General features: G+C 41.2%; 1 protein-coding gene across 2 annotated transcripts in view; it reads left to right on the top strand.

Moving 5' to 3' along the window:
* Positions 1–10,029, top strand: part of grik3 (glutamate ionotropic receptor kainate type subunit 3) — a gene marked incomplete at both ends in the record, with an annotated part of 76,423 nt that extends 66,394 nt beyond the window's left edge. Inside the window, 5 exons of one of the 2 annotated variants that reach the window (XM_083679717.1) lie at positions 823–941; positions 5,649–5,866; positions 8,226–8,451; positions 8,683–8,933; positions 9,553–10,029. In XM_083679717.1, coding sequence (XP_083535843.1) covers positions 823–941; positions 5,649–5,866; positions 8,226–8,451; positions 8,683–8,933; positions 9,553–10,029 — 1,291 coding nt within the window. The remainder of the gene's footprint in view (positions 1–822; positions 942–5,648; positions 5,867–8,225; positions 8,452–8,682; positions 8,934–9,552) is intronic. The other variant, XM_083679718.1, reaches the window with a different exon arrangement.
* Between the last annotated feature and the right edge of the window lie 2,073 nt (positions 10,030–12,102).

Genomic DNA, 12,102 nt, shown 5'->3' with positions numbered 1-12,102 from the left:
AGCTATTGTCAAGGACACATTTAAGAGCATGTTGTCAAAACAACAAGACAAATGTTATGTCAAATTCCCCCCAAAAGAGTCAAGTTGTACACTGAAACCAATGGAGGGACATTGTTTCAGATCGTCTTCTGTTTATACAGTGAGTACAATGTCCTACACAAATGTCTCCCTCTGCACCCCCATACATATAGTTTGTAGCCACAGTTGCACAGCTCTTTAGGGGCACTGTACAGGACGGTACATAGATGTTTTTGTCAGGTGAAATTCAGGTTAAGTGCAGTGCTCAAGGACACATCAGGAGTGCTCTATCCAGTGGAGAAGCCTTCGGTTCCCAGATCTAGAACCTATTATTAAGCACAGCTGCAGCTCAAGCTTATTGGAAACGATGTTGGATTAATTACTTTGGTTCAAGCCAAAAGCAACATGATTCCAGGCAAAAAGAGCAAGAGTCAGAAATACGTGTATCCATGCATAACAGATAGTAGTAGAGGAACAGATCCTTCAAATCTCTGTATCAATGTAGCCCTCATATCGTAACGTGAACACGGTGAAAACAACATGGATACAATGTGTCATTGATGATCATACTGGTTTAGCCTTGGCTTCATTTTTAGCTCCTTTTCTCATAGACCTGTTTCTCTTTCTTCTAGGGTATTTTGTGTATGCATACATTGGAACTCTGAGGATCCATTGTATTCTATATAAGTAATGATATACAGATAAAACATTACCGTTCAGAGACAAATAATGAAATGACGTCGGAGCCTTCATTCCTGTCATTTCCTGGCATACCTATTGTTGTTACTGTATGTCGCTCTCTAGGTTCAGTCCATATGAATGGTACGACGCCCATCCCTGTAACCCCGGATCCGATGTGGTGGAGAACAACTTCACCCTCCTCAACAGCTTCTGGTTCGGCGTTGGCTCCCTCATGCAGCAAGGTATGGTGGTGCAGTACATCCTTCCCCTCACCTGTCAAAAACAACAGTGCCCCCCACCCCACCACCACCCTCCCTCCCTCTCTCTACCTCTTTAACTGACAAGCTACCTGATTTCCATTCCGAGGCTGTTTTATAAGACACTTGCCTGTCAAGAACAACTGGAGCTCAGTCTAACATAACAAAAGGAAGCTGTTGTCACCTTCCTGCTGCTCCAAAAACATGGATTGGAGAGGAGAGTAGATGTCAGACACCTGTCAGAAACTGGCAGGTAAGGAAGGAAACATATCTGCGTGTTTCCCCATAACACAGTCAACTGCCCCCGTTCAAGAGCCGTTTGTGTGTTAGGACGAAAGGGTAAGTCAAAGAACATGTTTGACAAATGCCAGCTGTCAATCCTCACTGGCATTGGCTGGCGTGAGGTTGACATCACCGTGCTGCCCGCACCAAGGACCCATTGCGGCAGATCTATATCGCTCATGCTCAGATCTCCTCCAAATGCCATTTTGTTAAATGCCACTTTGGCCTTCTATAATGCGGATGAAGGATTTTGTCAATCGTTCTCCTATATTTACCATTGCATCACACAATGTACATTTTAAAGTCTTCCTATGCCTCCTCTGTGAGCAGACAGTACCCAACCCCTCACAAGCATGTTTGAATTATTTCACTGTCTGTTTAAGCTGACATAAATATGTTGAAGTGCATATCCCCTCACCTATGAATTTGGATTTGTGTCAGTGACATTCAGTGTTGTTGTTTGTACTTGTTAAAGCCAATAAAACAATGTTCACATGTGACAATCTTGAGGAAGGTTAGGGGAAGATTATAACGGGGACACAAAGACAGTGCAGTTGCCTCTAAACTCCTTTCAGGCATCCCTTAAGTAAATGGAGCCCCCGAAATTATTTGACATAATGAAGTCAGCCGGGAGAAGAGAAAAGACTAAGTAATAAAATGTTTAACCTCAGTGTAACAAGACAAATCAAGAAGCCTCAGTGAGCCTCGGTGGTGGATCTCTGCCCGCAAGGATAGCAAATGCGCTCAACAATTCATTTAGCACAAAAGCACGGCAGCGCTTCCGCGTAACTGCACAGTAGCTCTGCCAATCTGCAGAGGCTCGGAGTCTAACGGCAGCACAACATGAGGGAGAGGAAAGATAAAAAAAACAAGCAGAATGCGCAATAAACTGTAATACTAGTGTATTATTCTGCTTTAAATAGGCTTGATGTTCTTTTGTTTACTGTGCATCACCAAAGCTTACAGTGTTGTCAGTCATTTCCTAAGTTAAACATTGAGAACATTGCAAATTACATCCAATTGAATCATACCTCCCACAAGGCAATTTCAACAAATCGTTGAATTCTAGTTGACATGGAGCTTGTGATGTCTTGAACCAGTAGAAAAACAGCAATACCCACATCAATCAGTCAATCATCAACCAATCTTGATTACCCCAGAGAGAAAGTGGGTTTGAAGACAGGTGTTAGGGTAGCCTCGTTGAGACCAGGCTATCCTCGTTCATTTACTTTGTACTGTAGCAACGCTATGTTTTCAAAGGTGGTTTTGTGAATTATGGGGACATGACGAGTAACCTTGTTTGATCTGCAGACGAAGAAGGTAAATGAAGTGAAATGTGAAATATGATGATTTGATTCCACCTCCTTTACTTGACAAACATGGGTACCATGGATAGATACCTTCTAATCTTCTTCTTCCAGGACCTTTCTATGCACAGCAGCAAGTGTACCAAGCCTGCTGGCACACCTAAACAAACAATGTGTCTTTATTATAATGGACCAAGCATAATTTGTGTGGTCACATATGTGTTCTGTGCTGAGACAAATTTAGTCCAAATATTTATACTGATGTACTGTATGTTGTCAGTGTCATACATGTTGTCAGTGTCATACAAGCAGACACCCTACTGTATGCTCTGCTGCCAAACACTTTGACAGCAGCTGAGAGGGAATCTATTTCCTGTACATGTTTAAAATGCAAATGACAACGTTTGGGAGAAGAGGAGTATACAGCCAGAAAAAAACCACAAATCTGTCTGTAAGAGGGAGGTGTCATACACAACACAACGAATGTAAAAATGGAGAGGTGCAAAAGCACACACCTCATGTGCTTCAAAAGGGTTTGCCAGGGACAGTGGTAGGCTTTCGCTCACAACAAACATATGTCCAATCTGTGCAGAAAATGTGATATGTGACATGAAAACAGATTTGCGATTTTGTACTTGATAGTTACAATCTATACGTAGTTTGATATTACGATGGAACGTTGTTTTAACCTATCAGTACTGTACTTCTGAGATCCAGGGTAGGGTGTCTCTGTATGGAAAACATGTTTTTTGTTTTTATGGTTTCGGTATTAAAAGGACATTAATAAGCTTTACTAGCCTCTGGCACATAGATGGGTTTTCTTTTATGCGATGAGGCTGAGGAGGGAATGCTAAGTGCAGGTAATGATTCTCACGGGGAGATATTCCTCCCTGATGTTAATGTTGCGGCTTCGCCAGTGGGAAGAATAACATGGCAGGAAAAACCAGGGCATCATATTTAGTCAATTCAGTGCTACCGAATCCACAGAGAATCACTCAGATAAAGGCACTGATTCTTCTTTTCAGAATGTCGATGGAGCTAGCTAGATGCTACAGATTGTGTTCTGGGGGCACACCTAATGGAGCTCTGCCTATATTTTCTGTAGAGTATACCCTCTGGCTTAACGCTTACTGTATATACTTTAAAAAAAAAATTGTCTGCATGATGGCTTTAGTTTCAGTTCAATTGATACTATCACCATGCATTGTGCTCTACAATGCAAAATTCATGCATTTTACACCGGCGATTGATAGAAAGTTATTCTACGCTATTAAATGCATCCCTGAGCCACTTCTCATCACAATTCTGTAGTGTCTGCCTCCTCCTAGTCATATCCCACTGTGTAAGCACACTTTCCATTTGAATGTGTTGTTATACCGTTTGCAGTATATATGATGTCAGCACCTCGCTATTCTAGCTGCAGCAGCACTGCAGTCAGTGAGATGAATGTGGCGTTTTGTTGACTGGAATTGCATCATTATCTCCTACGCTGAAAGGACATTTATACTTCTTTGGGCTTACAAGACGTGAGTCCTTCTTCAAGGAGATGTATAGCACATTGACACAGTTTTATTTCCTCAGCACTATATGACCAATCCCTTTTTGTATTTATGAGAGTGTTTTGGCGCAGTGCTATATAGTGTTCCGGCTGACAACAGCAGGTTTTATTGCCTCGAATCCAATTGCGCTACCAGTTGTTCCGGTTCTGTACCAGTAAGACCTCCAAAGCTGCTTATTCCGATACTGAAGTGATAGTTTGTGTTACGGACTGCTACTGTACTGTCCTTGTTTGCCGTCATGTAAGGCTGTCAAATCACAAAGGACAAATCCAATCAAATTTGGTAGGGAAGGTTAAAAAGCTGACCACTCTACCTCCCCTCAGTGGGCTGGTTACTCTTCAGAATTGGCCTCATAAATCTCCTCAGTAAAGTAGTGGAGCGCACCAAACACAACCTCTTATGGGGAGGGCGTTTTAAAGGTTGTCAGGGACGAAATATAAAGTAACTTTAACTGTGAGTCAAAAAGCCATTGTAAACAAGATATGGCAATTTACCTGACAAAGTCATAGCAAATGCTGTGGTATGCAGTCTAGCCAGCTTAAATAATTCAGCGTGTTCGTCTTGACACTGATAAGTCAATCTTTACCCTGTCAAGAATACTGCACAGTACGTTGTCACAAATGGTTATGAATGAGGCAGACCAGCTTTGTGATACACTATTGTATCACATATAAAATAAAAATTGTGCATACTGTATATATATATAATACAGTAAGGACCAGCAGCTGGGGAATAACTCACATTTAGTGTTCACATTGTTACCATGTTAACCATACTGTGACAATGAAGGTGGAGCAATTCAAAGGCGGAGAGAGAGAACAACCGCATTTAGACGTGACCCCTTTGTCTTGGTGACATTCTTTTAATTGGAAGCAGACACGTTTGTCAAGTTATTTATGAGACCCCAAAGCGAAGAAAAAAAAAAAAACGCGTGTCACTTTATTATTTAAAAAAAAAACACCAAAATAGATTTACCAGGTTTTCTTTCTGCTTCTGTCATGCTTGGCTTGCACTAAGAATACTTCATTCAACCATTCACTGTGTTTTCTCTTGCTCGATGGAATCATCTCTCTTGCATTGTAAATGAAGGGAGAGACACACAAAAATGGTGTACTCTCAGTGTGAATATATGTCATGTCATTGTTTTCGAAGGGACTCCCCCCCAACCAGCCTGAAGGCATCCAGGAATGCCATTGTGCCATTAGAGTGTGGGAGCCGCCCCAAAAAGCTTTGCTGATCTGCCTCTTCCACAGTCAGCCAATTGAAGCCGAATTAAAATGTAATTTATTTTCAAAACAAAGGCATACTGCCAGGTACTTGGATATGCCTTGTATATTTTCCCCCCTCTGAGAATACAGTTTTGAGTAATAACCAACAAAGTGTGTATCAGTCATCATCTCCAGGAGAATAAAAGCAAGCACACTATGTGTTTGTTATTATCAGTGATGAAACACAGATTGTGTCACAGTGCGATGTCAAACACCACCATTGGGACCTGTGTTCAGTGACTGTTGTTGTTCTCCTTCGCCCCCGTCTACCTCCAGGCTCAGAGCTGATGCCCAAAGCCCTCTCCACCAGGATCATTGGAGGGATCTGGTGGTTCTTCACCCTCATCATCATCTCCTCCTACACGGCCAACCTGGCAGCCTTCCTCACCGTGGAGCGCATGGAGTCACCTGTGGACTCTGCTGATGACATCGCCAAGCAGACCAAGATCGAGTACGGCGTGGTCAAAGATGGGGCCACCATGTCTTTCTTCAGGGTACCGTATAAACCAGTTTGGAGTACTACAGTGTACCCCAATGTTTACTGTGTCTATGACTTAGTTGAATCTGGAATTTTGTTTTGTTTCTTGTTGAGTTTCATAAGCAGCACTCATCATAAGACGCACGCATGCGCTCACACACACACACACACACACACACACACACACACACACACACACACACACACACACATAAAACCTTGTCATAAAACCTGTGTGTGAAGAACGAAGGCAAGATGTTGAATCATAACTTTTTAGTCGACTTTTCAAAAAACTTTTTTGGTTATTTTAGTTTTTTTCTCTATACATGCTTCTCAAGAAAAAAAAAATCAATACCATTCCACAAAAGAAGAGATTTTTTTTCATTTTTTTTCCAGTAAGATCTTAATTCCCACTGCAAAAGCAAATGCTCCAGCTTCTACACTTCTCTACGTGTTTGATGTGTTCCTCCATAATGATTTTTTCATTCCAAAGTTTCAGCTTTTGCCTGCAGGGTTTTTGACTTTATTTTATTATTTTGAGTTTTGCCTCAGATGCTGCTGCTGTGGTGCTGAATAAGATATGTAAGAGAGATACTTTTTCTCTGTGTAAGAAATTGAAAACATTGCACATTTCCATTGAAAACGGTTTTTTTAAGGACTAAGGAAAAGTCCATACGTTTATGACATGCAATAGCTAGGAAAACACATGCTTATCCGGAGCCGTTGCCCCAGTTGTACACTTTACTAAGAAGTCTCAGATGAATAGTTCAGAAATACTACACATAATATTTTTTTAGTCTGCTACAGTAGGTAGTATTATTGCAGAATTTCCTCCCCTGATAATGTACAGTACTTACAGTACGAGCATATTGTGCTGACATCTCTCTGGACTTTTGCTCTCTAGGGTTGATTAACATCGGGTGCAATGGTGATGATTTAACATGATCCATGGAGTAACCAGAAGGTTACAGTACCCTTTGTCACCTTGGTTAAGTTGAGTTAAGATACGGCACTTGTCTATGAAAACAGATTTCATTGGATTCTCTTCTTAAACACAGACTATGCTTCGGACTGAAATCAAAATTAATGTTTGTCTTACTTTTACCACACAATGAATTACATGAACTCATTAACCTCATTATAAATCAAGGAGAGAGAGTCAATGAATAGTGTTTGATATTTTCCCTGCCAACGCTCAACTTCCTGCTGACACCAGCTGCCTACCTCGAACTATCTCGTTGACCTTCTCAAAGTAAAAGAGCAGTTTGGTTGAGGACTTCACTGTAAAAAGTGATTTCACTCCTTCATCGTGTTTACTTTTCCCTGATTGCTGGATATGATTGCGGCTGCATTATTAGGAAGAGGAGACACAGGTGTCTATAATTACCTCATCAGAGTTGCTCAGCTCAAGTGCCCTCAGTTCCTTCTCGTTATCACAGGGAGGGCTAACGAGCTTGACTCAAGCAGATGAGGGAGCTGATAAATACTGAAGAGGTTAGGGAGTAGCTGTAGATTTGTCAAATCACACTGTGAGGCGAGGGCATTGTTGGGCGAAGAAGAGCTGATGATGATGCTTTCGTCTAAATTTGTGGGGGATTTGTTTATACATATAATATACACATCACCTATTATGTATTTCACATTTCACCCACTGACCAAGATATAAAGGCTAACAGTAGAGCCCTTGTGTGCTTTTATGCTGCACTTCATGATTTGAAAGGCCTTGGTGTTGAGACAGTAATTATCTAAAATTAGCTATGGTATGAAATGTGACCCCCTTATAAAATAGCATGAAATATCACATAGCCAATCGCTAGGCTAATGGTGAGGGACTCAATTAATCCTGTCTTTCTTCCTATTTTTCCCTTGACAAGAATAGATATTCTGTAACTCTTTGTGCCTTTATACCAAGTTATTATATTATGTTCCGTGGCCCAAGTAGATTTGGATGATAAAGAAATAAACAAAAGATAGACTAGATGAAATGATACAAGTGACAAAGGAGATACTTGAAAACTGTGAATGTAGCCTGTCATTGTGTTGCGTATTCAGTCTCACGGAGCCCAAGGCTCCAATACATTCCTGTGTTCCCAAGTTAATACTCTTAGACACCAGGGCGATTGTGGGAGAAAAAGAAAAACAGGCAAGGTTAAAAGAGTATTTTCAACACCTGTATGCTGTGCCTCACAGAGGCTATCTTTGTAATGGGGTCAATACACCAGAGAAAAGGTGTTAATTTCAACATTTCTGAAGTGTTTGACTTCAGCAATGTTGTATCTCTCAGTTCCTTTATAACAAGGCAGGCTCAATGCATAATCTAAGACTCAATCAAAGACTGTAACTTGTAGCTATCATGTTATTTCTCTCCCGTACAGAAATCCAAGGTTTCCACTTTTGAGAAGATGTGGGCCTTTATGAGTAGTAAGCAGAGCACATCGCTGGTCAAGTCCATTGAGGATGGTATCCAGAGGGTTCTCAAATCGGACTACGCTCTTCTTATGGAGTCTACCACCATTGACTACATCACTCGGCGGAACTGCAACCTCACACAGGTCGGAGGTACCATTGACAGCAAAGGCTATGGAATTGGCACTCCCTTGGGTACGATTTATTTTCTTGATATATATATATATATTGATGGTTGCTGATCATACTTGATAGAAATCCTGATGTGCGTCTGATGTAGAGCATTTTTGGCTACACCATTATGGCAATGTACTCCATCACAACATAGGCGCTCAAGCCTTTACTCTCAAGTCTGATAGGAACCCATCTTCAAAGCCCAGCAGATGTTTCAACCAGATTGAAGCATGATCTCGTGTTTCTTTGCAGGCTCCCCATACAGGGACAAAATCACCATTGCCATCCTGAGCATCATGGAGGACGGGCGTCTGCACATGCTGAAGGAGAAGTGGTGGACTGGGAACAACTGCATTGATGAAGAGCGTCATGAGACGGGGCCCATGGGGATCCAGAACCTGGGTGGTATCTTCATCGTGCTGGCGTCGGGCCTGGTTCTCTCTGTGTTTGTGGCAATTGCCGAATTCGTATACAAGCTGAGGAAGACGGCAGTACGTGAACAGGTAGATATCCCCATGTATTAGATACAGATTTAATTCAATGATTGCCAATTGTAAATGCTATTGATTTAATGTTTAGTTTAAGTTCTTCAAGGTCTTCAAACTGTACTAATTTCAGACAATAGTCACCCTAAATACCCTAGCTGTACTGTATCCATGTATTTTAATACAAACACGCTTTAAATGGATTTGCATGCACTCTGCTAACCCCCCCATATGATTTGTCCATAAACAAGCAACATTTAGTTTATTTGAATAGCCATAATTACAAATTGGAGCATAGAAATTTAATCTGTTATTAGTCATTGCAGATGTCAGAATACCATGAAGCTCAACAGTTGTAAATAACTAATTTGAGTTATGCAACTAAGTGGGTTGTTGCTACAAGCATGCTTGTGTAGGTAATGGGGGAAGAATAGGCTCTGTGTAAAATCTATCTGACAGAGGAACAGTGAACAGTGCATGGATTGTATGTGGTTCAGCTTGACATTGCTGTCAGCCATGGAGAGGCACTCACACACACACACACACACACACACACACACACACACACACACACACACACACACACACACACACACACACATACAACATGAATGTTCTGTGTGTTTTGCACTCTTGGACTGTTGACACTCTTTGCTGTCAGACCCATTTAAAGCTAAGGCATTTACCCCCCCGGTCCCATTCCCCTCCCTTCTCTCTCCTCTCCCCTCCCCTCCCTTTTTGCCCAGAGGTCTTTCTGCAGTGCCATGGTGGACGAGATCAGACTGTCGTTCACCTGCGAGAGGCGAGTGAAACACAAGTCCCAGCCTCTGGTCATGGTGAAGACGGATGCAGTGATCAACATGCACACCTTCAACGACCGACGACTCCCAGGAAAGGACAACATGAGCTGCAACCCTGGGATGACCCCCGTCTTCCCATGACGGTGTGTGCCTCCCAGGGGAAGAGCCTCCTGAGCCACGTGGCCGGGGCCATGCCTGAGACTAGGGACAATGGGATCGAGGGGATCACCAGATTCACCATAAACCACAGCGACATAGGGACACTAACAAAACATGGGCATCTTAAAATGGCGGCATCAGCAACACAGGTATGACAATGTTCACCAATGTATTCCAACAGAGAGATGGGGGGAGGGAGGGAGAGAAAGAAAGGGAGAGAGAGAGAGAGAGAGAGAGAAAAAGAAAAAGAAAAAGAAAAAGTCAAAAGATTGCAAAGGAGCAATGCCATTCCTGGGAAAGGAAATAACATCTCCCAAAAAAATCTGTATTCAAGTCTGATGTTTACGTGCGCAACACAAAAACACACTCACCAAGGAATCTATCCAAGGAATCCTCAATCAACAACAAAGATACAACCTTTTTATTGGAAATATGGAATCAAGTCAGAGAAAAGGCTTTGTTGAGCATGGCAATAAATAGAACTACAGACAGATATGAGGGGAGTAGTTTTCATAGGCGATCAGTTCTGTCACATAGCACATCAAGATCATTCAAAGTCAAAGTTCGGACCATTTATTTTTTCTCTTATTTACGCAAAAGCCTGGATGTCCTTTGTCAGTTGAAAATGATGTTACCTCAAATATTGTCCAGACATAACATGCCTACTTGACATCAAGTCGTAGACTACTGTGTATGATGAGAGACATTTTTGAAGGCATGGCTTGGACCATGGGACATCAATATATCACTAGGAACTCCTACTTGGTACCTGCAGTTTTGACAGTGTTGGAACCCTAGAGAGGGAGAGTGTTGTTCATTCAGCTTGCAGATAATATTCAATTGACAAAATGAATGCACAAACAAGAGAGATGACATCACTGAAGCCAACAAGCTATCCTGAGGTTGAATGAGGAGACTTTTATTTATTGTTTACCTTAAAATGATTAATGTATCCACACGTTGTGCCATTTTGTTATTGTGATGAAACACAGTGTAGGGTCAGATTTGTTTGTGCTCTACACCACATAATTTGCGGGCTTATGTTTTGTGTACATTACAATAATTTTGTACGTGAAGAAATTAAGATCAGATGAACACGTCAATTGCCAAAGATCTGCCCGTTCAATGGAACTAAACATTGGGTATGGCTGCTCATGAAAGTGCTAGATGAGAGTGAAAGCTCCCGTCCTGTGTATATTAATTGGGGGAGGATATCAACTGTTCTTTCCACATTTGAAAATGTTTCCTTATTACACAGGGTAACGTGTTTCTATCAAATATAATGATTGACTTATATGATAATTGGCATTTTCGTAAACAAATAATTATCCAATATTCTTGGTAACGTGGACGCGTAATTACTCGCTTCAATGTGCTGTATTTGTTCAAATTGCAAGCTAACATGAGGTGTTTGCTTTAATTTGGCCACTAATGGTGGACGGACAAGAGCCTTGATGTCCTACATTGATGTCCTTTATAGAGTTAGTACTATCTCACGCCTTTTTTGTAACATATTAAAAGCATTAAACAATGTGAATATATATATATATACTTTGAGATTCAGAAATTTAGAGATGTGATCTTAAAAATGTCACACGAATATTATTATTTTTAAACCCTTCCATATCAGTCGAACAGTTGGTATTTTAAACATAAGACAGTGATTTTGCCAACCAATTAAAGTTGGTCCACTACTGGCAACAACTCATTTTGCGATATTAAAGGTCTTGCCACCCACACAAAGTTAAAATCTATTATTTACAACAAAGGTTGTACTGAAGATATACAGTACAGCTTGCAATAAAATTAACCAAGCTGGCACAGGCTTTCTGACAAAGGTGAATATCTCTACATTATTCAAAAACAAGTTTATGTTATGTAAAAGGCATGAGACCAGGTAACAATTAAAAGATTGAACATAAAAACATTTCTGCCTATATGCCCTAAATAAAAAAAAACTGTTCAATGAAGGGACTAGATTGCCCTTGAGTTGTTTTTGATAGACCAGATTCACATTGTATTCCCTTCTCAAACATGGTTCAGTGGTGCATTGGGCAGACGTCATTGGGTAAGGAACTGTGACCTTATGACTAAGGTACAAATGCTGTCATTGTGTCCTGTGCTCAGTGAGCTGTATTCTGGTCCTTGTTCGTGTGTTTAGCGTGTGGCAACAGTACCAGTGTATGTCCTTGGCACTTGCACACCGTTTAGCTTCTTCATTTCGCTGG

This window comes from Argentina silus, assembly GCF_951799395.1.
Source record: "Argentina silus genome assembly, chromosome: 10".
In the NCBI taxonomy this organism is placed as follows: Eukaryota; Metazoa; Chordata; class Actinopteri; order Argentiniformes; family Argentinidae; genus Argentina; species Argentina silus.
This window is presented reverse-complemented; position numbering and strand designations above follow the sequence as displayed.